Source organism: Rousettus aegyptiacus, unplaced genomic scaffold, assembly GCF_014176215.1.
Source record: "Rousettus aegyptiacus isolate mRouAeg1 unplaced genomic scaffold, mRouAeg1.p scaffold_m13_p_16, whole genome shotgun sequence".
Taxonomy (NCBI): Eukaryota; Metazoa; Chordata; class Mammalia; order Chiroptera; family Pteropodidae; genus Rousettus; species Rousettus aegyptiacus.
In genome coordinates, this window is record NW_023416291.1 from 22,313,293 (window position 1) to 22,340,393 (window position 27,101).

General features: G+C 49.1%; 1 protein-coding gene across 1 annotated transcript in view; it reads right to left on the reverse strand.

Moving 5' to 3' along the window:
• Positions 1 to 9,511: 9,511 nt before the first annotated feature.
• The window catches only part of XKR6 (XK related 6), a 242,170-nt gene continuing 224,580 nt past the window's right edge, over positions 9,512 to 27,101 (reverse strand). The window contains exon 3 of the mRNA XM_016160912.2: positions 9,512 to 12,287. Coding sequence (XP_016016398.2) covers positions 11,326 to 12,287 — 962 coding nt within the window. The 3' untranslated portion in view covers positions 9,512 to 11,325. The remainder of the gene's footprint in view (positions 12,288 to 27,101) is intronic.

Sequence of the window (27,101 nt, forward strand, 5' to 3'; positions counted from 1 at the left end):
GGGGGAGCCATTTAGAAAACTTCAGCCCAGAGTCTCCAGGTACCTCTGTGAACCTTCTGAGCAACTAGAGTCAAAATACCAGTACAAGTGACCACTGGTTTCCTGTCCCAGATGGAGGCGGCGAAAGCATCACTCAGCCCAGGGGAGCCTGTGTGGCCTGGGCCTGGGAGAAAGCAAAGCCCAGCGAGGCCAGGGCTATTTCAAGTCCGGCAAGAGCCCTAAACGTCAGAAGATTCTGTTCCATCAACTTTTTAAGCCCTTTAAGAAAAAAATACACACACATACATACACATACATGTGTATATATAGATACACATGTGTGTATATCTATACAGTATACATGTACATATATATGCTCAAGATTGGCATATTTATGTATCTAGATGTGATGAGTAAGCTTAGAATGAAGTTATATGGCCATGTACTTCAATCAGGCAAGTCATGATAATCTCACAATCTCAGATCATCTCATAGCTCATATGGTTTTCAGTGCTCTCTCTCTCTCTCTCATTTCATAATCATTATAATTTCAAACAAATAAAAACGAAGCCCTCAGGAATGAGGAGGCGCCACAGGTTTGCCTCCACGGCGAGGCTGGAGGGGCCCCTGGCTTGCTGTGAGCCATCGTGTTATGCGGGGGCTTTTTGTATGTTGGTGATATAATGCCTTCGATAGTCCTGGGGCTGTGAAAACTTTGCGTTTTTACTTGGAGGTCCCTGTTGGCCTCTTAAGTTATCAGCGAGTGTCCCTAACTGCTTAAGTAGAGCAATCTGCCCCTCTCTCCTGCCCTCCGTCCTCATAGTCTCCCTCTGGACCTGGGGCTACGCCTTTTAAAGACATATGTACTTAACGGGGGAAGAAAGGGAGGCTGTCCTGGACCCCAGGCAGGCTGGACCAGTGGAGAGGCCGGGCCTACTGCTCAGAGGGATGTGAGACAACGGCTTCTGTGCGGCTGATGATGTATTTGGTGGAAGCATGCAGCAATGGTGGTGGCAAGGCAAGTGAAAAGGCGACAGGGGCTGAGTTCGGACGAACGCCCCTGACATGAAGCAGCGTGCCAGTGAGGACTGGCCTGCGGAAGCAAGGTGTTTTGGAATCAACACCAGGGTCACGAGCACAGGCTTAAGAAGGTCAGAGAAGTGGCTGAGAAGCACAGAATGGTCTGGGGCCGGGCAGCACCAAAGCCGAAGACATTCCTTCCTCAGGTCCTGGTTGAAGGAAAGAGACATAAAACCTCCTTACTTCCTGCCTTGGGTTCCTAAAGAAGCTCGTATGGGTCCCCCGCGTCCTCTGTCCGAGGCAGACCGGACCACGGGCAGACGGTGGATCACAGAGGCCCACATCTTTTCTCAGCAACAAAAGAGCCATTTTCAAACCAAATAACCTTCCCTTTCTCTTTGTCTCTTCTTCCCTCTGAAAGGAAGAGAAAATAACTCTCTTCTTTCCCTGAAGGCTGGCATCATAAAATCATTTTCCAAACAACGATTGCTTTCGCTCTGGTTCTAAAACACAGAGGAAGCCCCGGCCAGCTCTGCGGATGTTCTTCCTGTGGCTCAGAGATGTCTGCAGGTGCGGGGAGGCAGCTGCCAACGCCAGACTCGCACTCCTAAAGCTACGGGCTCTGGGGGCGCTCCCGGGGAGCCTCAGTGTGGGGATGACCTTCCAAACGGCTTCGCTCGGCTTGGCTCTTTTTAGAAACTAGTGAACCTTGGGCACAGCACTCGACAAATAATTTGAGATGTGCTATATTTTAGAATATTTTTGAATCCAAACTTGATTCCTTGAGTACTTTTGGGAAGGCAAGAACTTTGCACATAGAAAAACAACAACAAAAAACGAAATTTAAAAAGGCTTTGTTTTAGGTTAGGCAGCTAAGAAATTGAAAACACCACCACCACCACCATACGAACTAAAAAAGTCCCATTTTGATTTGTTTTCTAGTAAAGACGCTCGTCTTTGTGAGCCAAGACTTTCCAGCAAACAACAGTGTACCAGACTCTCCAAGGACGCGACCAACCAAAAAGCACCCAGCCAGTCCAGCACAGCATCGGCACACCGTTCTCTGGGTCCGGAGAGAAGATGAAGGCGAAACCGAAGCTGAGCCCGCGAGGAAGGACAGAAATGATAGAACCGTATCTGCTGGTCGCGGGACATGCTCGTTCATATCTGCCTTCATTTTCCCTCAAAGAAAGAAGCGCGACCAACGTGTGTTTGCTTTTCAGAAGAACATTCTGAAAAAAATAAAAAATCCTTCCTTCTTGCCCAAATATTTGGGAAGGAAGGGAGAGTAGCCTTTCCAGGGCCGAAAGACAGAGAACGTCTTTCTTGGCCCACATTGCGATAACTCTATTATTCTGTCCTCTTGTCATCATTGAAAAATATCCATTAATCAGAAAAGGGAAGAGGAGCCAAAGGGCCCTCCTCTTCCCCCACAGCACCTAGTATGGCGCCTCGCACACGGCAGGTACTCGACTAATGTTTAAAAGGATTTTAGATAGGAAGCAAACTGGATAACCATAATACTTTCATCCCCAAAGTACTTTTCCGGACATTCACTACCTTATCCTCACAACACCCCTGTGAGGTAAGTAAGCGATACTCTTCCCACTTTACAGAAAGAGAAATTGGTCCCAAGAGTGACTTGACTTAGGTCTGCAGGATAGAGTTCGAAATTTTTTACTTCCAATGACATGATCGGTTCATGAGAATGAGCCTTTCTTTCTTTTCTTTAGCTGCTTTCTATGGCCCTTTGGTAAAACAATAATGCTTATATAGGTCACTCCGTAAAATCAATTTCCTCTGTTTGAAAAGAATATGCTTGGCTATTTCTGCCCCCAGAGAGTGCAGGAAGTGACGATTAGATGGTTGCACGTATTTGCTTTCCACATACTCCTGAAAGCCCTCCTCTTCTTCATCATGCTTCCTACCCATCTCCTGAGTCATTTTGTTCTCTGTGGCTCCACGTGTCCGTCTTCAAAGTTCTCATTCACAAATGCCGCACAGTTCCTTCGCCATCCATCCCAGTGAAAAAAGAGGTGCCGACGAGAACGGAGAGTCACGTCTGAGGTCTCATTTATTCCTTCCTTCTGGTCACCATCAGACATATCTTGTGGAAATAAATAAGCCCAGCAGGATTTGGCCTATCCACGGAACGATCGGATACAAAATCAAACAGAAGTCAATATTGAATTCCAAAGCATGGTCTGGTCTCTCATGCTGTCTAAACAACAGTATTAATCCCGGCGAGCAGAGTCAGAGCAGGTGGGAAGTAGCTCTCGTCAGGGCTCCCCAGGCAGGGAGCAGAAGCATGTGTGGCAACAGCTGGGCCCTGCCTGGGAAAGCTACCTCTTCCTCTGGGACAGTCTCAGGAGGTGCCTTTTTATGGCGAGAATTTTTACACTGAAATACACCTGAACTCCGAGGAGAGGGTCAGAGCCAGAGCCAGGCTGACTGCCTTAGAAGAGCTGAAGCTTCTAGAGTTTTCCCCCCCCAAGAAGGTTCTCCAGGCCAATAGGAAATCAGCTGGCCCGCCTGGGTGCTGGTGGCCTTCGCTGCTCCCACCTGCCCTCACTCTGGCTGGGTCCTAAGAAGAACACGAAGCTCCTTAGGATGGGTCTGTTTACTTGCTCACAGGATAGCTTGGTAGTTGATTTAATAACAGTCAAACCATAGGAAAAAGAAAAAAAAAAAAAGAAAAAAGGAAAGGAAAAGAAACTCGACTGAACTTTTCCAATTAAAATGATGAGGGGAAAAAAGACCCTGATTGGTATAAAAACCCTTAGTGATATTCCCCAACCCCTGTTTGTCTCTGAATCCTTCCCTGCAGGCTCCGCTCAAAGCACACCAGGGAGAGTCTAAACCCGCCATGGGGACCCACATTTTAGCTGATGGGATGTATTTTTTTTTTTTTAAAAAAACAAACTTTTGTTTCTGTACTCTGCAGAGAGGCAAAGAGAAGGCGAGACCATTAGAGGTGAGCCTAAGGCTGAAAAAGAAGTTTGCAAGGAAGAACAAAAGAGAGAGATCTTTCCCGAAGAGCTTTCCACCCGCTTAAAACCGATCTCTAAATACTCCCCATTCTCCCCTTCTCTTGTCTGCCCAAAGCTTGACAAATATCAGTTTTCAAATTGATCCTTTCATATATTCTCTGATAATTGAGGAAAAATTAATATCGGGACATTGGGTTTTACAATTATAAGTGGCCGGCTTGAGCTGGGTGACCCTCGGTGGCCTGACCGAGTACCACTGTGCTGGGTTCACAGTGCTGTTAAGTATTTAAGAACGACAGGTATGTGAGAGTTCCCCCGTCCAAGTTCCCTGCTCATCCCGCGGGCTTCCAGGTGCCACTGCACCTGGAGATCATGCTATCCTTCTGTGGTTCCATTTCCCAAGTGACGAGGTCACCACGATTTCTTATATGATGTCTTCACTACAGGCAATAATGACTGACTCCTCACAGCATCCCTGAGCAGGAGAGGAAGAAGAGATTGGCCTTCTTTCTCTCCACTTTACAGATGGAGAAACCAAGGCACCGAGAGGTGAAGTGAATTATCCATGATCACAGTGGGGACCCTGAATCAGCCTGTGATATTTCCTGATCTTCCTGGGTCTAAAGAAAAGCATCTAGGAAGTCTACAGCTAAAACAAATCTCCGAACCCCGCTCTAGCCTGAGGATCCCAGAGCTAGGCTGAGGATGGAGAAACAGACCAAAGGAGTCCATCTAACAGGTGATGGGTTGTCTGTGTCTGCCGTGGCTTATGGCCAAACGCTGCTTCTAGAGGGATCTTCTCTGGGTTACCAGTTGGTGCTATTCCCCAAGGGAAATTGTTTCTTTGTCCTCCATGGCTTCAGGATAAATTTTAGGAGTAGTCCTTCCTGGACGAGCATGGATGAGCTGACTGACTTCAGTTTCTGGTGTGGGTTCTTGCGATTTGGGTTAGGGGGTGGCAAGTGCAGGCATCTCCTACGGGGGGCTTGCATATTGTCCTGCATGGAACGGGGCAGGCCAGGGCAGGCGCCACTTAGGTCCTGCCTGCTCACTTCCAATTTGGTCTATTCTTAGCCCTTGACACAAGGTGTTGGACGTGTGCAGTGGGAACTCCTATGGTTGTCCGTCTGCTGCCCTCAGGAGCTGCCATTAATAGCACTGCAGACCTTCGGCTCTGGTGCATACCAGCTATGTCCTGCCAGCCAGTGCAAGGAGAGGTACAGGGAGCAAGAAGGCACAGCTCCGTCCCAGCAGGCGGGGAGGGAGCAGACGGTGCCCGGGAGAGTCGAGTAAGGCAGACAGAACCCGGCAGGCAGACGAATAAAGCTGCAGGCAGATCAAGGCAGTGCCCTTGTCTTTTGATATTTGGCCGATAGCACAAGATGCAGTGTTTTAAGCAAGAAATGAAACCTTTAAAGTAGCTAAGGATGAGTGAGAAAGAGGCTTGTGTTGCCATTGCAGGAATTTAGATTAAGCATCGTCGTTTTCCCCAGTGAGGGAATTCGAAAAAAAATCTCTGAGAGGGCAGAGTTGGCTTTTTACAAGTTTTGAAGCTGGGACAGGCACACATTGATTTAGGATGCTCTCCCCAGAGAGTCCTCTTACGAGCTTATGGTTTTGTAGCCTGTGGGAGGCTAACCACTGCGATTTCCACGTCCGGGAGGGCGAGCTGTGAATGGAAACGGAACGTGGCTTTTATGACAGTGGTCAGTTTCAGATGAGGGGGTGATGACACAGACTTTAGTGTGGGAGAATTTCCCACTTTGTTCATTTCATTCACACCTGGACCTGAAGAAGAGGAGCTGATGTTGGTTTAAATTCACTTCCTACAGGCTAGTGGCATGTGTTTCGTGAGGACGGCTGCCCAGCAGAATCTGGTCATGGGAAATGTTTAAGAATGGACGAATGGGACTGCTACCTACAGATGCGGCTGAAGCAGGCCCTGGGGGCGAACCCCACCCCTCTGCGACGGTCTCTTTCACGCATGCAAGCTCTTTTCCAGGTCTCCCCTGAGCTCGCTGAGATTTTAGAGATTTTTGATTTAGAGATTGGTTTCTAGTCTACACTGGGAATATCACTTGAATCTAGGTGAAATGGATTGCAATCTCTCTTCTCTTCACACTTCAAATTTAAACCCCTCTCCCCCAACCAAATCTATATATATATAGTTTTCAGTTTGGCAAAGAAATAACGGATTTTATCTTTTTGATAGGAAAATCAAATGGGCATAGACAGAAGTGTTCCCCTAACTAAGGCCGCTACCCACAGCTGCCGTCATCACATCTGAGGCCGGAGAGGACTCACTTCGAGTCAGGAGCCACTTGTCTTGGCCAAGAAAATGCCATTGTGTACTCCAAATAACTGCCAGTGACCTGGCCCACCCTGTCTGAGAGCCAGGGCAGGGAGGGCGTGGGCGCCCCGCCGCATCCTTTCCTCCAGGCCAGGGGCCGGAGGCTCCGAGCCTGCGCTCTGCTGTCTTCTTACATCTGTTGCTAGGTAATGGAGAGAGACAGCTCTGCTACAGTCTGGGGGAATCAGGGCTGGGGGCTCGTTACAGACGCCCCCTCCGCCCGCCACCACCACCACCAGGAGCCCGGAGCGGAGTAGACAGGGGCAGGGAGCTGCGGGAGCTGCGCCTCCTCTACCGGGCACAGACTCCGCGGGGAGCGTGGTGTGTACAGAGCAGAGAGACCGCGAGGGCTCAGAGCTTCTCCAACAGGATCAGCGTCAGGAAACGCTTCTGCTGCCAGGACCCAGTGGGCGTGGGTAAAAGCAGAGGTAAAACAGAGAAAATCGTGTTATTTGATGTTTTGAAAAACCTATAAAATTTTCTCTCTGAGAATAGGCCCCTATTGGGAGAGGATCGGTGCCTAGGACATGGGATGCCACATGGCCTATGGAGTCACCCTCATGACCGTGGTCCAGGTATTGGAATTCTTTCAAACCACCCTGGGACCCAGAGGGGCCGTGGCTGCTGAGGGGATGTTAGGCCGCAGGGGCCGTGGAGTGCTGGGTGATTTTGTGAATGGGGAGGTTGGGCGTGGGGCTTCTGGCAGGAGCGGAGGAGCGTCTGAGGCCAGACGGAAGTGTTGTCTTCCTTAACTGAAAAGGGACATGTCGGCCGCATGAGCCATCAAGACACACATGGCCTATGGTCCTTACGGCACCTCAGGTTCCCAGCTTGTCTGGACGAGTGTGACCTGCAGGGAAAGGTGAACTTTCTGGAGACAGGGTAGAAGAGCACGTCTGAGACCCAAGAAACTTTGGGGGTGAGTTAGGTCCGTGGGGGCTCATCTGATGAATTTAAACTGTCCTAGCTCCCCTCATCATGGCCTTAGGAGACATGACGCTCCCAGTTGGGATGTCGCAGGCTTGTGACAATGAGCCTGGGTGACTTCACTTCTGCGTTATCTGAGGAGATCGAGGTTTCCTTTCATGCAGAAGCCCAGAGAAGAGGCAGAAACAGAGCTTGCAGAAATGACGCTAATAAAATCAGCCAGGTTTTTTGAGATAATAGCATACTTCTGAGAATGACAAGAAGAGCCAAATTTTCTGTGATGGTTGTGGCGTATTTGCTGGGGGTGGTGGCGGTGGTGGCAGTAGGGAGGGGAATGGGCACAGCTTCTTATGGTACAATGCTTATCTCCTACCAGAAGGAAACGTTGAGAGTTAATTCATTTTCATCAGGACTTCCTGGAAAGAAGGGGGGCCAAAGATTAAAAAGAAAATCGTAGGCGTCCCCCTGGGGAGCAGCTAGCCAGGGCAGCATGAGGGGCACAACACTGCCTGTAAGCTGTTTGTCAGGGGCTCAGGCGAATGGCAGACTGAGGGTGGGTCCCCAGTGCGGGAGGAGGCCACCACTTCTCACTAGTAAGCTGCTGCAGAGTGGCCTGGAGGATCTGGGATTTCAGAAGCACAGTCTTCCGGATGGGGAGACCCACCTCCGGGGTGGACTCAGGGCACGTAGAGTACGGGGATTTCCACACTGTTGCCCAGGGCCGGCCAGCCACCAGCAGCCCCTGCAGGCGAAGCACACTGGGGGTGGAGGGGATGGTTGGGACCAGTGGAGAGAGCTTTTCCTGGTGATTGGAAATATGGGAACCTGCTAGATGCTGATGATACTGAGAAGACCGATGAAAACCCTCGTCTAGCCGTTCTCTCTCTGTTTCCCTCCTTCCCTCCTGTGTTCTCTACTTCTTTTCTGACTTTTCTTCCTTCTGTCTCTTTGCAAAACCAGATTTCCCTGCTTCCGCTCTGAGAGGCATATTTTCATTTGCAACATTAGGAAAGGAGCTGGCGTGACAGAGGGGGTGGGAAATGCCATTCACGGGGGAAGTGGACCCTTCCGCCTGAGCCTTGCAGAGAGGCCAGTCCGACAGAGGTTGAAAGAAAGGATTTCTGAAATGTCCTGTGATCTCCTCACTTGTACCCAGTAGCTACAGCCCCGGAAGGCTCCCTGAGTTGGAAGTTGTCACCCCAACTTTTGGCGCTCCAGGTCAACGAACGAACGTGAGCAGTCGTCTCACTTCCATGTAAACATAAACACACACACGTGCGCGCACACACACACGCTGGATGTGGAGTAGAAAAATAGAGCTTCAAATGAAAGCCTATGACTGTGTCGAAATGAAATAGAAAGGAACTAAATCCAAGAAGAGACAAACGAGCCAAAGTGGCAGAGGTCCCAAAGGGATGCAGGGAGGACAGCGTCAGGACTGTTCTAGTGACGGACGTGCACAGGGCTCCAGGCACAGGGAGCCCCAGAGCTGAGGCAGACAAGAGCTAGAGCTGCGGCGAGCCCAGGGACGGCCCCTCTCACATGCCCTCACCTCCTCCAGCCTCAGCAGAGTAAGCCGTGAGCGAAGCCCTCGGTAAGGAAGCAGAGTACAAAGAAAAAGCACCTCTGACCAGATTGGAATTCCCCATTAACCACTGAGTGGACGTGGGCCTGTCCCTCGCGTGGCTGGAGACGGGTCCACATGGCCGGTCTTTACCAAGGTCCGGGTGTGCTCTGTGCAGCTTGCTTCCGAGGTGGGTGGGCACCGGGGTCACAGGCTCTCCACGCCTCTCCTCCTGCCCCCCGCCCCAAGGAGGACCCAAGGGAACAGGACAGCACTGCGAAGTTTAGAAACAACGAAGGAAATCAAAGGGCTCTAATAAAGAAAGGAACATCCGGTTTCACAACTGAATCGGAATTTAAAACTTTTTTTCCTTTTACGGATTTAGATAACAGTGAAGGGGGTGGAAAGAAGAAGCCTCTTTGAAGAACGATAATTTAAAAAAACCCACAAACATAAAAAAATTTCCTCAGTTTTTGAACTTCTCTTAAGAATAGTTCAATGTGAGGTCTCGCACCCTAAACAGTTGTATCTGGAATTAAAAAAAGAAATCGCAGCTACACACAACAAAGACTAACAGTATTTCAGTATTTACTAAAAAATATTGTGTGTGTGTATATATATATTTATATATATATATCTTTTTTGTGGAGATTTTTTGTTTTTGTAATTTTTTTCTTTTCCTTTTTTTTTTTTTTTTTTTTTTTTTGTGCCCAAGTAGAGATACGATGGGATTGAAACAATGTCCTAGAACAGAATAGTCCTTACAGGAGCAATACTTTGAAAAATAACATTTAAGAAATGGTTGAACATACTTGCAACACCTCCCGAAATTCAATTTGGTACAATGAGAAAGATCGTCAAATCTTCACTCAAATGACGCACCTCCAAGACCCAGAGTATGCTGCTGGTGTGAGTCTCGCCATCCAGACAGGGGCTCGGATTCCAGCACCATCCCCTCCTTCCGGCTCCCCCCTCCCCAGGCCCCTCATACTCCACCTCAGCCATACCCAGAGTCTGCCTCATAGTGGTTTTCTACATTTCTGGTAAGACCTTGCAGCAGACACACACACACAGATATACGTGTGCTGTGGGCACGCACACACACACACACACACACACACACACACTAACACACAAAATTTCCCACGCAACCCAGATGCACCAAGTGAGCTGAATGACTTTCAGCCAACCGCAATGGTGAAAGACAGAAGCACCAAACAGTCTTTGAAATGGGTCAGTTATTACAATTTGACATTTTTTATAGTCTAATTTTCCTCTGTGTTAATATTTTTAAAAAGCACAAATGAAAAATGAAGAATTCTTTCCAGATCAATTTAAGGCTTCCTACCGAATGGAAACAGAAGAGGCCTTACACAGTATCACATGTGATAAATGTATACCTTTCACGGCCTTAAAATGACAGAACAAATCATTTTTGCCGGTCACTGATTAAGTATTGTGCCTTTAAATTGATGTCATTCTTTTTGCTACTATGCTGAGTTTTATTATTACTGATTTTCTTTGATTATATCTATGGAAATCTTTAATCTGCTTTTGAATTTCTTGTTCTTATCGAATTATTGGGGTGGTTTTTTGTTTTGTTCTGTTTTGCTTTTTACCAGGAAACAACTGTGATCCTTATTAGGTGAATGTTAAAATGGCACATAGTCAGCCTTCAAGTAGCTTTTCCAGCCATTTCGGTTCCGAATGGCCATTGGCTCCTCGAAGGCCCTGTTAAGTTGGGGACAGGGACAGGAGTGGAGAGAGTAACCGCAAAGAGAGAGGGGTTTCTAATGCTTTTGCTTTGGGTAAATTTGTTTTCTTCAATACAAATAATCAGAAAGAATGATTGCTTTGTGTTTTATTCGTTGGTTGGTTTTTGTTTTGTTTCTAGATTTGTTTCATTTGATTGTTTAATTTTCCCTTTTCTGGTGTAAAAATCACCAGAGAGTTTTGCATGAGAAAACGTGACAGTACTTAATGAAACTCAGCACCTAAGGGCATAAGGCAGTTGAAGGTTTTTTTGTTTGTTTGTCTGTGTTTGTTTTGTTTTGTTTTGTTTTGTTTTGTTCTTTCAATCAGCACCAATCCCATAAATGATCTACACTTGGTGTAAGGTATAAAACATTTTTTTCTTTTGGAGTGGAGACAGCTCCTCCTTCTCCACCCTATGAACGATAGTGTGGGATTTTTCAATACTGTTTCTTATGTGTAGAAAACAAAAGAAAGGTTTTCTTTTTGTTTTTACTTACAAAACATAGAGAATATCTTTGTATACATACAGCGACTGGAAAGAAAGCTTATCTGAAGGGGTTGTGACTTATTATTTTCTTTTTTTTTTTTTTGTAGCAGTGGTGGCGGTGGTGGTGGTGGTGATGGTGGTGGTGGCGATTGTGGTTCTGTGTATGGGGGGAAGGGAGGGTTATATTTCTTGAAAGCGGTGTTCGCCGCAAACCAAACTTAAGGTCCCCTTCTCAACTTGGGTCAAGATGCTCTTAGAGCGAAGACTCATACTGTAGCAGCTCATAGAGCAGCGGTCCGTCTCGATACCGAATGCCGACCGCGGTGGGGGTGACATACTGCAGAATGTTAATAGTCCTTCTCAACCTCCTGTCTACAAAATGAGCATCCCAAGCTGGGTATCTCTTTCTTGGCATGTCAATCTTAATGAGGGGCCCTTCTGGGTAAGGACGCCCCGACGGGGTGGGGGGCTCCATGGGTCTCACTTGGAAAACGGGCAAGCAAGTGTCAGCCGTGAGATCCTCCTGTTGTTCCGTTACGGCTCTGGTAGGCGTGACCTGGGTCCCCCGGTACCCAGGGGTCTGAGGCGCCATGGGCTCAACATCGGGGGGCAAAGGGATGCCCCAGAGCAGCTCGGCACAACAGGAGCTGGCAAAGATCTTAGCTCGTGGCCCCATGGGATGCAGCACACCGTAATATAAGAGCATCAGTGCGATCCCAGCCACAAAGCTAATAAAGACACAACACAGTGCTGGCACCGCATAGGAGTCAGTGGTCTCCGGGTTTCTGTAAAAATACCAAAGGAACGTCAAGGTAGCATTCTCAGTCAAGACTATCGTATAATATGCAAACATTCGATATCGAGTCCGCCCTTCCTTGACGTTAAACCAGCAGAAAATGTACACGATCCCTACCACCATGTTGAAGAGGATCTCCTCCCACTTGGACATGCAGAAATCTGTTCCGCCATGGATGATCCAGAAGGCCATGGCGCACCAGTGAACCACCACGAAGATCCCGAAGTAGAGCTGGAAGATGGAAGCAAAGAGGGCAAAAGAGATAACTCTGGATGAGATGGTGAAGAGGCGCCAGAAGAGGTGGATGAGGGCCCCTCTGTAGCTCATGCTCTTCTTGTCGTCCCTGGAGTCCCGCAGCAGCTTGTGATAGGAGGCTAGCACCCAAGCCAGGGACATCAGGGAAGTCACAGAGGAGACACCTGCCGGAAAGACACAAACCCACACAGTCAAAACGTTGGACATCAACTGCGGGGCACAGCGGGGCTGCCAGCTGAGGAGACGCCCACACACCACGATCTGAAGGAGGAGGGAGAAAGAAACACAAGATCAGGAACCAAACTCGGAGGCCGCGGCCGCTCCCTGAGCTGACAGCTTTCGACATCTAGTTGCAGTTTCGACAACCCAGTCCAGAACTTCTGGAGATCTACAGCTCAAGAGTAAAGCTGAGGCTGACGTGCTTTGCCAAGGGGGTTGAGGACTGGGGCCACCGTTGTGGCTCGCGACATCTGCTGTGGGCGGGGCCACACACGGTTTATTTTAAGGAACCGTGAGTTCGTGGGATCCTCGTTGCACACAGAAGTGTGGCCAGGGGTGGTGTCCTTGTCACCAACAGCCTGTGCCCTCAGGAAAGCTCATAGGAGGGGTCACCAACTCTGAAGACTGACAGCTTACCCGCCGCCCCGAGATCCAGAACTATTCTCCTTAGCAAAGGCATTGGAATCGCTTTTTTGCCTTTTCATCAGCTTATTCAGGGTCTCAAGGAGCCCTTACCTGAGCCTCTTCCACTCGGGTTCTCCCTCACTCACTCCCTCCGGCCACCCGATCGAGGACCCTGGGACACCCTGTCTGTTTTGCTGGCTGCCTTTCTCACTCATTCCTACCTCTCTTAGTCTCCCCATAATCCTCGTTGCTTTATCCAACCAGCCACTGCTCAAAGTTCTCTGAGGCCTTGACTTGTGGGCCCTGTCCTCCACTGGATTTTTTTTTGTCCTGACTCAGCAGCAGTATAATTTGAGGTTTGAGGATGCCTTTCTCCCTCACTAGCCTGGCAAGGTTCCCAAGACCTCTGCTCGTCATTCTTTGCATTCTTCCTCAATGGGCAAGTGAATGTGTCTCATCCCAAGTGGTACTTGAACCTCCGTAAAGCAATTTTATTTATAATGCTGCCTACTTGATATTTGTAACCAAATCAAACGAAACACAATAAAGAGTCATTGGAGACTCTCCAAATCCACCCATGACCGAGCAGTCATTTGTCTGGTACTGTCATTCGATCTCCTCTCAGGCAAGAGCCCCATCATTCCTCGACTCGCCCACGTGTTCTCTTCCCTCAGTCTATCTAGTACCTCTTTTTTTTCCCCCTTTCTCCTAAAATTTCAGAACTAAACACAGCTAAATTCAGCTGGGGTCCTGAATAGTGCCCCACCTGATGACTACCTCCCTACCCCCTGCCCACACCCCCTACCCTCACACCAGAGCGTGGATCCCCCACGGCATTCTTCCAGGCTGAAATCAAAGTCACCTAGTCCCTCTCTTAAGCCCAAAGGCTGGATCCAGGAGCCCTGTTTATCAAGAAACTAATTAAACTGCCCCGGAACTCCAGCCTTCGGCTTGTCTTTCGCCAGGCCCTTGCCGACCTCTCTGCTCCTCTCTAAACCTCAGCGAAGAATCAAAGTCCTCTGCCATTTTACACCCTCCCTGCTCTTGATGGTCCTTGCCCGTCTCATGTAGCCCCTCCCTTCCAACATGTCAAGGAGATGCTCAGGTTTGCGGCTTGCAGAACGTTACAGCGCGATAGCGAAAACCAGTGTGTTAGCATAAGCATAGGAAAAGCCTGGATGGTTGACTGTCATAACAGGTATGTGCTGCTTTTGTAACAATCTAGACTGGAAACAACCCACAGAAAAGCAATCCCAATTGCTGCATGGAAGCCATCCTTGGCAATGCCCAAGGATTTTCCTCTCACTTTTCTGGAAAGTTCTGAACACAGCACTGTGAGTCCCTCTTTGCCCTTTGTATACACATGGCATTCCCACCAGCATCCTGAGGGTGCATGTGACCTGCAGCCCCGACACGGTGGTGATGCTGAACGTTCAGAGCCTCCTGTGTGGTGTCGTCTGTTGGGGTGGGGCAGGGAGGGGAAGTGGTCCCCTTGGGAGTCATGTGACTTGGGCTGTGGGTTTCTCGAGGGCAGAGAATGTGCAGTCATCCCAATGGTCTGTGGCAGGCTCCTTACTCACACTGCAGCACTCTCAGAAAGCTCCTTTTAAATGTCTCTGTGATGTCACTCTCCTGGTGACCTCATTTCCTGATGTTAATAGTCATATGCCTCAGGGGTACGACTGACTCTTAGTAATCAGAGGGGAGTTCTACAGAAAGCGAATGGGGAAAAAGCTTAATTTCTTTGTTGTTTCTAATAAGGAAAAATGTATCACTTCTCCTGTCCTCGGAGAAGCAACAGTGCCGGGCTCATGAAGTCAGGAAAAGCTGCCTAGCTTTGGCCAGAGCATGGTCTAAGTCACTCTGATTTTGAGCATGCCTTTGAACAGCCCTGGGGTGCAGAAGCAGGGCAGCCCCTCAGCCTTCACTATCCTGATTTCATTGTTCTCTGCGTTGTGACCTTAGCCCTGTCCACACCAAATATGAATAAATGGGAATTCGAACGTCCATTGATCGCATGTGGCAAAGCCAGATACGATCCTTCTTCATTATTCTATCTCTCAGGTGACACCACTTTCAGATCTGTCCCCGTGGTTGTTAGGGCTGGTGTTCTGTCCCCACCTCGCCCTTCGTGAGGTGTTGCAGAGACCACTCCCCTCTGAGCCAACCCCTACGATGCCTTGATTCTTGGGCAGTGCTTCTGGAATTTCCCTCTAGGATATGGCACGGATGTTCCCCAGATATCATAAGACATCACTGCTAGGTCACGAGGAGGGTTTGGGAGCCGGTCGCATGGAAGACCGAGATCTGAGCGCTCGGCTGGAGGGTCGGCCGGCCCGCTGAGGCCCAGCCCCAGCCCCACCCCTCACCCTCATCTGTTCCCAGCTTGGTAAAGTTGTAGATTGTCAAACATTACATCCATGGGGAGCTTCACAGACCATCCACTTCAACCCATTCATTCAACAGAAAACGGAGGTGCAGGGGTTCGGGTGCCTCGCCGGGGTCAGGTACCCTGAGAGGCACCGGCAGTGGGAGCCAGGCCTGCAGCACAGTGCTCTGCCTGCCCTACCACGCTGGGCCCGGCTCTCCATTCTTTATCCTGGGCCTTTGTCAGCTCGGCTCTCTGGAGGTCCACGAGGTAATACCTTTCCTCAAAGTCAGTTGTAAGGAAGGTTATCGGCCTTCTCTAATGGCAGGTACCTTTTCTGGCAACAAGCTGCTCATCTGTCAGGGCCTTGAAAGCCAGGCCATATCTTTGGCATTGTGAAAACGCTCCAAGTTCAAGGAAAAGGGGAAAAGGGAACTCTGACACCTGGCCTGTGTGCGGGGTGCTTAGGGCAAAGCTTGCCCAAGACAAAAAAGGGTGCATTTGGCTGCAGCCTCCCTTCTCTGGAGGCTGAGCATGCAGACAGAGACAGGAAGTAATGAGAGTGGGGGCTTTACAGGGAGCCTGCCCCCCTCTCTCTGGCAGCACCATCGATGAAGGTGATCCTGCAGCAGGACACCCGAGGGTGGCCAAAACCCTTATCCTGGCCGCTTCCTTATTCACTACAACACCAAGGTACTCCTGTCCTATGCAAGGGTCTAGACACATTTTCGGGGTCCGAAGGTGGTGCTGCCGAGGGCTAAGTACATCCCAGAAAGGAGACCAGAAAACCAGGCCTACTTTAGGACCTCGTTTGGGAGTTTGGTTTCTCACTGGACGTTCAACAGAGGAGTGACCCTCACCCTCTGGCGTCTCAAGCACCAGTGATGGAGGGTGTTGGATATGTTTGTTTTCAATCCACCCAGCGAACAGGCCTGGACCTTGTCTGTGACATGCCACATTTGTTACGTTTGGACGATGGGCCAGATGTCCCATGACTCGGCCACTTTTGCACATTTTCCCTGAAGAAAGCCCATGACTTCACGAACCCACAAGAGTATAAGTACAGCTCTTCCTTGGAGGGACATCATGGAGGGCACTACAGGGAAGCCAGGCAATTCCGGGGACTCGATCAGGCTGAAAGGGGAGGGCACGGACAGATGCACACCCTGTCAGTGCACCCGGCTGTCCAGGAGAACACAGCATGATGCCCTGAGCACGTATACGGATTATCTCATTTAGAAGAACCCTGTGGTGCAGGTACTTGTTATGAGCTGAACTGTGCCTACATCCAAAAAGAAATTCTGTTGCAGTCTTAACCTCCAGCCCCCCCCAAATATGACTGCATTTGGAGACAGAGCCTTTAAAGAGGCGATCGAGTTAAAACGAGGTCATTAGGGTGGGCCCTAAATCAATCTGACTGATGTCCTTGTAAGAAAAGAAAGCTTGGACACACAGTGAGGCACCAGGGATGCATTCACACAGAGAAAAGACTAGGTGAGGCCACAGCGAGAAGATGGCCGTCTCTGCACCGATGGGAGGCGCCTCGCGAGAAACCAGCCCTGCCAACACCTTGATCTTGGACTTCCTGTTTCCGGAACTGTGAGAAAATAAACTGCTGGTATTTTGGCTGCCCAGTCTATCGTATTTTGTTACAGCAGCTTCTAGCAAACTAATACAGTTCCTAAATGCCATTTTTTTTTTTTGATAAAGAAACTTAAGATATTTTTTAAAAATCATATATCTGTCGAGAAGTTAAATCAGCATTCAAACTCAGAGCCTGATTCCAGTGGCCTTGAAAGTAACCACTGTACTGATGGCCTTTTAAAGGTGAGGGGAGATAAAAGAAAGTCTAGGAACTCTGGGCCCAAAGCATTTGAATCTTTTGCCAAGAGGGGACAGGAAGTATAGGACCCATGGGTATCTGAGAGAGGCTGTTGATTATGGAGCTAAAAACCAAATTTAAATTCTATTCCACCTTTCTCAGGAGAGTAACAGTCAAGCCACAAAGAAAGAGGTGATGCCAATAGAATTAACTGAGAAGCGTTCCCTCTGTTAAGTGATTAATCTTCAAAGGCCTGCAGCGTATTCCATTACAGAGGGAGGAAGTACAGGGTTTTCCCTCTCTGCAGTGGCTCGGTTGGAAGATTTCTGTCTTGCCTGAGGTCAACACAAAAGCGGATGCACTATCCTGGCTAAGACCTAAGCCCGTGGGAACCGGCTGTGGAAGCAGCCTCCTGGCCTCCAGTGAAATTCTTGGATGGGCCTGGGAGCATCTATGACTTGCTCCTACCTACGGTTCAATCGCTTTCTGCATTCCAAAGATCAGACTGGAAATTGTTAAAGACTTCACGTTCGGCTGTGACAAGTTCCGGGCAGTGACCTTCACGGCTTGCTCACTTTTCCTGCTGCATACCAGGGGGTGGAGCTTGCAGCTGGCCCACTGAGCTGACCAGAGTCCAGCCTGGCCAGCTAGTAAGTACGAGGCTGGAGCCTCCTGGGGGCCACTCCCCTGAGAAAGGCTTGGGAAAGGGGCCGTCAGGCTCTGATCACCGAACCTGGGGTGTAAGGTTTCTAAAAACGGAATGGCCACACCTACAGCCAACAGAACAGAGGAGGAAAGGCTGCGATCTCCCGTTGGAAGGGTAGTCATCACGGAATGCCCATTTGGTGGTGCCATTGTAATAGCCAAGGGTCACTGTCAGTTGAACTGTTGCCAGTTGGGGAACAAAGCAAAAAAAAAAAATGTGAGTGTGGCTATCTCATCATGTGAGTAGCATAGTGACAGGGTGTCTGAGAAAGGGCAGAGGGTGGAGGCAGATGGAGTAGATACATGAGGAGGAAAGGTATGATACAGCAGGTGGGATCAGAGACAGCGGAAAGGTCTAGCCATCAGGGAGCAGTAGGGAGGCTGAGATCTGGCAAGTAGGAGGCAGGGCCGTGGCTCAGAATGGACCAGGGCAGAGCTGCACTGAGGGACCAGCGTACGGGAGCATCTCACGGGGAGGATGCAGCATGCTGGGTGTGACGAGTGTTCTGAGCTGGCTATGAGGCTGCTTCTGAGTGAAAGCGGATGGGGGCAATTGCAGGACCCAGTCCTGTAGAGTGGGAAGTGCAAGCCCAGGTCTGTCACCAGCTGCCTTTTTCCATGGTCTGCCACAAAGTTCTCAGTCCTGCGGCTAAATCATACATTAGAAAAACACTAAAGAAGAGGGATTGGACCAGCGCTAAGCACGGGGCAGGGCAGAACAGGCAGAGTCAGCCGCCAAGGGAGCCCCAGGCCCTCTCCCTGCAACCACCGTCGAGTTCCTTTCATCTTACAAAGAGTAGCTTCCCGGACCCCCTGTCCTCTGCCAGCGTGACCCCACCTCTCTTTGTTTCTTCTCCTCCAACCTTCTCAAGGGTGCTCTTGCTCGCTTCACTCTCCCGCCTCCTCTGTACCCCTGATGCCCCCATCCCCAACAGGGAACCGCCATGGAGGTCGTCAACCAGCTCCTAAGTGTGGCATTAAGAGGACCGGTTTCGTGCCCTCCTCCCGACTCTGTGTGACATTTGGTATTTGGATCTGCTCTGTCTTTTTTCATTCTTGACCATTAGCCATCCCCCAGTTATGGCGTCCTCTCCGTACTGAGCTACTACCCCCATTTTACAAATGAGGAAACTGAACGTGAAGTTAAGAGACTTGGATGTGGCCACGGCTTGTTATGACACTGCACACTCACCTAATTTGTAGGGCATTGTCCCCGACTGGGTTGGTCCCCTAGAGATCCCCAAAAACAAGAAACAGGCTCAACCGGCTATTCGTCTATCCACATGTCAAGGTCAACGTCTCCCTCTTTGAACCCTCACCTCCTCCCTCCCTACCACTGAAACTGACATTTTGGGGGAACTCCACCTCTGCTTTTCAAATTCCTGTTGTGTATTTTCCTCACACCGAGTTCCTTTTAGATAGGTAGTTCTTCTCTTTCCACTTGTCAAACTTCCCCTTATATTCCTACATTTTAAAAAAGCCCAGTCTCTCCTTGGAAATGCTCCCAGAAAAAAAGATAAGACAGCTGTGCGCACGGCTCTCTAAGCATCACCGCCTGTCTCCTGTCCTCACCTCCACCCAGAGACACAGCAAGGGGGTGACGGTACAAAGGTACTTCTCTACCTGGGCAGCCAGAGGGAGGGGAATGAGCCTCTCGGATGCAGTCTATGATCCGGGCTTAAAGTTAAGTAACTCGGCCAAGGTTATACAGAGAGTGCCTAAGAAAGCTAACACTGAAACCTGGGATTCTCTTACTCCTCACACAGGGTCAGGGTGCTGGAGTGAGCTCCTCTTGGCTTCGGAGACCCAATTAAATTGGCAGGAATTCTCAGGGCTGGCTGATACAATGTTGGAGCCTTAAGGTAGTCCTGGTGGGAGCATTTATAGCACAGAAATTGGCAAATGCTGCAAATCAGAGCTCCCCTCAACCCTGCTTAGAGCTGGTTGTTAAACATTTACCAGCGCAGCCCTGGTCAGGATCAACCACCCTTTCTGAAAAGCCCGATGGGTGTCATTGCAAATTAGAAGAGCCCCCTATGGTTCTCCTCCACATTCCAATACCAACCATCTGGGCAAACCAACGCACTACCTGAATAATTATATTTTGTAAGTCTGAGATGACAACAACAAAGAAATTATTCGCCTTTTTAAACTTTCACTGAAAACATATTCACAGTGAATAATTTAAGGCCTAACAATTTTCTTCGAATGCAGTCATTCACAAGCACTAACATATTCATTTTGTCTCATTTTTGTATTTGAAGAGGGTGTGATCCCCACGTGAGGTTACCACATGGGGTAACCTTAAGATGCCTCTGATATTCCCAGACTGACCGTCGGGAGGAGGAGATGTGACCCTCACGACTGACATATATTTGTGGCTGAGGCCATCTGGAAAAATCCAAAACTAATCCAAGTGGCCTCGTGTAAGGAAGGGAGGAGTGGAATGGCTCAGGAAAGCTGACATCTGAGAAATTACACCGTAACCCAGCTGGGGAGGAAAAAAAAAAAAAAAAAAGAGCTCTTTAACAGAAGGGAGATGGTCTGAGGAAGATAGAATTCAACTCCGGCCACAACAATGGCAATCTCTGTTGTACCACTGTCATCGCAATTTTTATGAAATATCTCTTTATTGGCTCTGAATCCAGGCTTATCATGTCATCTGATAATCTCTAGTAAATTTTCAATAACAATCTTACCTCCTCTCTGTTGAGCAGCTACCTTAGCCCAGACTCTATGTCAGACACTTGACATACATTGACTCGATTACTCTTCCTTTCAAATGTACTCGAGGTAGTGGGCAAATGTTCAAGATGGGGAGACTAAGTCTCACAGGCTACGTAACTTTCCCATATCAAGCAGTTTAGAAATCAGAGAACCAGGATTCGAACACAGGTCTGCCTAACGCTAAAGCTCAGATTCTTTTTTAAGTCCCTGGGAAAGGTACATCTCCCCATCCATAGCTACACATTAATGAATTAGCATTCAGATTTACACATCAATTTGTTATTGATTTAGTTATCATGTGTCGGCTTTCTGATCAGCTCTGTGAGCACTGACGAAATCACAGAAGTCAAATTTGTGGGTGCGCAAAGCTGAGGAGCCACCCCTGGAAGGCCCTGGGTGTCCCAGTAAGTGTGGAGGTGGTGGCGCCTCTATTCATCTCTTGCCTGAGTTGTTGCTCAGGGTTAAGGCCACCGTCCTTATACGTGCCTTCAGGGCCCCACACGCTATGGCTTTGCAGTTACAAATGTAACCTGTCAGGTCCCCGCCTATGCCCTTTGGCATTCCCCTCCAGGAGACACCCCCTCACGCTCTCTGAGGTCGCTTCCTGCCAGCTCCGCACACTCCCTCTGCCCCAGAGGTGCTCCAGGTACTCTCTCACCTCAGGGCACACGCGCTTGCTCTTCTCTCTGCCTGAAATGCCCTCCCCTCAGATAGCTCGATATCACTTTACTGAGACCTTTACTCAAATGTCAGCCTCTCAGCCAGGCCATCCCTGACCCCACACTTCAGAACACCCCCAATGTCCCCTCCCACCTTCCATGCTTTCCTTCTCACCTTAGCATTTCCCACCAGTTTGATGTACTTGATCTCTTACTTGTTCCTTTTTTTTTTTCTTAATTCACATGTATCCAATGCACATGACCTCCCCAAGGGCAGGCAATGATTCTATCCGGTCCTGAAACTACATGCAAGACTGTGTAGGTACTTTTCTCATGAAGAGTCTACAGCTATCCTTGGATTCTCAAGTGGCCCCACAGGGAAAGGGACCCATGAGCCCACCAGCTAGCACAACCTCACACCATCATTCCTGACCGTGGGAAAGAGGAATTCTCTGGAAGTCTCCATTCTCCTTTAGAAAGAAAACCTTGAGGGTAGAGACAAGAGATGAAGAGGGATTAATACTTAGTGAATGTTCCAATGTATTAGGCATTGCTCCAGATATTTTGCAAATGTTATTTCATTTAATCCTGACAACAATCCATTGGAATGTCTATTGTTGCCCCATTTCGTAGAAGAGGAAACCGAGGCTCTCAGGAGGTAAAAGGCTTTGTCTAAGATTACTGCATTAAGCATGTTCTTTATTCTGATGTTCTGACATCTGGGGCCTTGCTGATTCTGGAGGGACTGCCCCTCCCAGAGTTAGCAAATTCCTGGAAATAGCAGGCCACTGGTGCCTTTCCATGCAAACCAATATATCCAGAGCCCGCACCCCAACCACCTCCTTGATTGAGAGCCCGCACCCCAACCACCTCTTTGATTGGGCTCTGACACTCCCAGTCCACTTGCCTCCTGCTCTAATCACCCCAGGGCCAGGTATCAGACAACTAGGATGGTCCTTGTGCCCCAGAGCCTCCTGAAATTATTCACACTGGCCAATCCTAAACCTCTGCCTCACCCCTTCCTTCCTGTGGAAACCACGGTAAAGGCTCTTGCCCTCATTTCCCTTCACTCTCTCTGCGTCCTGGCTGACCCTGGTGCTTCCCTACGTGGACCACAGGAGGGCACCAGCCCTCCCCTTCAGGACCTTCAAGGTCAAACACTGGTATTTAGAGGACCCAGCAGGAGGAAAGCTAAATTCAGCCCCCTGCTTCGCTTATCTCTTTTTTTGTAAAATTCTGTCAGAGCTATCGAAATACCAACTCCATAGTCAGCTGGATAAGGGCAAACTAGAGATTCTAGAACAAATGTCAGCTGGTATGGCACAAGCTTCTTGGATGCCTGGGTCCCAGATGGCCTGGAACACACCACAAAGAAGGCTGAGAAAGTTCCAGTAAATTCATTTTCATGCAGGAGCAAATGGTTGGCCAGGCTGACTGCCCTGATGCTCCCTAGCGACCGCACTTTAACGGAGGCCACAAGACGGCCTGGAAGGATCACGGGCTCCGGCACACACAGACCTGGCCTTAGTTTATTGTTTGTGAACCATGGAGAAAATGTGGATTTGGAGGATTCAATGAGCAAAACATAGGCATATCTTTGAATCATACTCATACTATACTATCTATATATAAACATGTATACATACATATCGAAAGAGAATACATATACAGTGTATATATACATATCGAATGTAGATATAGTCATGTGCCACTTAACCACGGGGTTCCATTCTGAGAAAGATACGTACATAGTATCTATATAAATACATATACACACACACACACACACACTCAATTATATTTGACATGGTATTACTTAGCATGTTATTTCCACTAAATTTTGGCCCCACGAGCAGGTAAAATGACTTCACCCAACCAGAGCCTTGCTGAGGATGGCAGCAATGTGTGCCTTCGATGGCTGAGAGTGAAAATCTAGCCACCACTGTTAGGGCGCCTTCTTGCTGCCAAGAAAGGACACCTACTCCTGACAAAACCCCTCAGGGGCGGGAATTACTAGCTGTGGTTTACAAATGAGAACGCTGAGGCCCAAAGAGGTTAAGGGCCTTGTCTGAGCGGAGTGGATGCAGGAACTAAGTGCAAAGCTGGGTGTGAAGCCAGGCCCTGGGGTCCAGCCCGGAGCTTTCCACAAAGCCAGGAGGCAGCGCCTTTTCTTCTAGGAGAGTACCAAGGTGACAAGCAGGAAAGGAGGACTCGAAGTGCTTGGTTATTACTGGTGAAGAGTGAGGGGTGGAGGAAATAGTGGAGCCCCTAGCAACGGCAGGAAGTGGCGACGGGTCCCAGGCTATCGCAGGTGGGCAGGTTTCACAGCTAATAGGCTCCTGAACTCCAGGGTCCAGCAGCCTGGGGTACATGGGGTCTGAGCGTGCGAAAAAGAACTAATACATGACTCAGGTCTGCTCTGGTCAGGTTGGCCGCGGAGTGATGCCCACACTCCTCGAACTCCTCTCAATGTCCTCGCCCATCCGACACCTCCAACTGGTCCCCGGGGTTAAGCTTTACAGATAAAAAGTTGAGGTTCAGAAGGGGACAATTGCCCCAAATCACAGGGGAAGGGGAACAGCCCACAGGGATTCACCCCCAGGTGCTCGTCCCGGGGTCTCTTCCATTCCACACTCTCCCGGGTGCTTAGACATAGGTGACATGGAGAGACATCGTTTGTGAAACACATAGACTGTCTTCCCTTCGAAATCAGGAGGAAGAGGAAAGATCTGTTGGAGATCACGTGATTGCACCTTCCTGGAGCTACACACTCCCTGAGGCTTCGAGTTTGTGATCGTCTCTGATGTGAATGTCTAGCCTAATAATTACAGATTGCTACTGTCCAAATTTTGCTGAGATTTCCCCCACTTTCCTCTTAGAGTCATAGCCTGCCAGGGCTGACAGGGGCTTCAGGAGCCCTCCTGGTCCTCATGCACGTTACCCAGGCCCAGAGAAGATTCCATCTGAGAGATGCGCTCAGCACCCTCACCACTTCTCCCAGAGCAGACTCACGACCTAGCCACCTAGCGCTACATCACTGGCCGCTTCCCTAGGCGGGAAAGTCAGGGGCGGAGCTGACAGGAGAGCAGTTCTAAGGGGCGGGATGTCTTCGTGGAGCGATGATCATGCTCTAAGATTGATCGTGGGGGCAGCACGGCTCTGAATATACTACAAGCCACTGAATCATACACTTCACACGGGAGAATTGTATGACACGTAAATTGTTTCTTGATAAAGGTCTTTAAATGTTTAAAAAAAATAATAATAAAAAAAGGAGAAGGAGAGCAGGTCTGCTGGCCAGACCCCGGGGCAGGGCTGAGCTGCAGGAGTGGCCCAGGGCCCCACTCGCCTCAGCCTCCTTGCTGCTCCTCCAACACTGGAGAGTGCTTTCAGCTCAGAGCCCCGAGCTTAACTTCCCTCCTCCTGGCACACCTCCGCTCCAGCGCTCTGCTGGGCCAGCTCCCTCCCATCTTGGGATCTTTGCTCAAAGGTCCCCCTCCCTGGGAAAGCTCCCTTGGCCACCCCTTGAAAGCCGCACAGGGCTCCGCTCCCCGCCCACCTGTCCAGCTTCAGCGCTGGTCATTTTCTGAGACAGGTATTTCCCGCTTTCCAAAAGTTGACATCACGTCACTTGGCTTTTATGAAAGACCTGCATTTATAGCTGTTTCCAATAACCAAAGGAATCGGAAGATTTTCACTTTTACCAAAAAAAAAAAAAAAAAGTGAAAAGCGAAAACAGCATTCAGCATTTGTTTTGCGCAAGGCAAGAGGCAGCACGTGCAGCCAGCAACCAGAACGCCCCGCCAAGCTCCTCCCCCCGGACGCCCAGCATCGCAGCCTCAGGCCTCAGAGCTCTGCGCTGTGTACGAGCATCCGTGTTTTCCGCGTTTTCCTCGACTTGCTTTGTGCACCTATTAGCAAGACGTGATTCAAGGTACAGGAAAAGCCTAAGAGAGCCCCCAGCTTCACTTATCTCTTCTTTCTAAGATCCCTTATCAGAAAAGCCTAAGGGTATTACACTTAGTGTAAAACTGGATGTAATTAAGCGTTTTGATTACAGTGAATAAAATAAAAATGCTGCGTGTGTTGAACTTGCCTGCATACTCCATTTGTACTATTTACATGCCGAGAGAAGGAAACGTGAAAGCTGCTGAAATTACTACTGGTTCTCTTAGTAGCCAAGTGGACTCTTTTACTCAGCAACCAGTAACGATACAAAGGGAAGTGTTGCCTGAGTGGGTTGTTGGGCTCTGTTATCCGGGAACACTCAAAAATTTTTTCCATATAAATTAATAGTAATTGCTTCTTTGCTTTACTTACTCCATTTGAGCTTACAAAAGGTCTCATAGGAATGCTCTACTTGGGGTAGAGGGAGAAACCTGTATATAAAATGAAATATTTATTATGCTCATTGTCTGTCTCTCCCTACAAGAAATTTAAGCTCCAAGAAGGCAGGGTTTTCTATCTGATTTTGTTTATTGCTATGTCCATCCCCAGCTCCTAGAACCATGCCGGGCAGATAGTAGGTGCTTAAGAAATAGTTACCGAATTAATGAACCAATTACAGTTACTGCTCAGGCTCTGAAACTGCAGCCCTCGGAGCCTCCCCCATAAACTTGTACTGGTCTGCCTGTGTGGGCTTAGGAAGCCTGCCTTGATGTCCCTCTCTGTTCCAGCATTTCATGCACAAACATTTCCAGGTGAACAATTGCTATTTCATCCATGTTAACTGTAACGAAATGGACTTAGCTCACCTGTCTCATTTTCTTTTCTCCTGTTTTAAGAACTCTCACTCCTAGGTACATACTATATTTTCTTTTGCACTTAAAAAAATTTGTTAAGAGGGTAGCTCTCATGTTAAGTGTTCTAACCACAACTAAAACAAACAAACAAACAAACAAACAAAAAATAAAAGGACTCTCCTCTTCTTCTTTTACCAGTTGTTAGGGGCAAGCCTCAGCTGAAAGGCCTCAGAATTATATGCAGATTCAAGCTCTACAGAGGCAGTGAAAGGCGTTAGGTCTCTGTTTAAAATCCTTGCAAATTTTGCTTCAAAGCGTACGGTACGAATGCTGTGTTTAAGAAGACGCCTCTGGTAGCTGAAGCAGGACTGTGTGAGTTGGAGTTGGCTGGTCAGAGCGCCTTGTGTGTAGATGCCAAGCAGCTGTCTCCTCAAAAGGAGAGGGAACACAGAGCTTGAGAGAGGCCAACCTGGGGGAAATGGGATTGGCCAAGTCTCCTCCGTGTTCTGGCCGGAGAAGGCAGGCCTATCTTTCTGCGTCTCTCATCGTTTCGGTTATGGGTGAAGATGCATGACAGCCAGGACAAGAGGCGAATAGGGAAGTACACACCTTTTCCTTCGTTAACCTGCTCCCGGCTACGACACAGAAGTGTGATGAGCAGCAGCCTGGAAGCTGGGATCAAAGGCCGGAACCCCAAATATGTCTCTGAGAGGAGCGGCTGCAGCTCAGCACACGGCGAGTCAGGGAGAAGGGCCCTACTCCCCTCGGGCGGGCTCTGCTCCCCTCGGGTGGGGTCGGGCGGCGGCTGAGCCTGGTGAGGGGTTGGGGCAGGCACCGAAGCTCCCTGTAACTCTGGACGAGGTGATTCGCTACCTGATGTTCGACGCAGTGGATTGGTTATTTTAAAAACAGATTTTACTTCTTGGTAATGAGCAAACTGAGTGGGAAGATTTGCGGCTTTGGTGTAGAGCACAGATCCGTTCATTACCTTTGGGCCACACAGCCAGGTCACCGTCACTTTCTGGGTGGCAGTTTCACTCCATTGTAACCGAAATCCTAAGTAACCAAACGATCAACTTTTGTGTCCTAGACTTAGAGGGTGACAGCTAATGTCCACACGAGCAGCACTGGAAAGGGACCAGAAAGCATTTTTCACATAAGAAGAAAGTGAGCTCCCAGGAGGAGCGACATGGAAGTATTCCACTGCCGGGAGGGACAGGCGGGGAGGGCGGTTTAACCGAGCCCACGGCCAGGAAGCAGCCCCCTGGGCCTTCCTTCACCCGAGAACCAGAACCAGAAGGGAAACCTGATCGGGGAGATGGAGTGGGAGC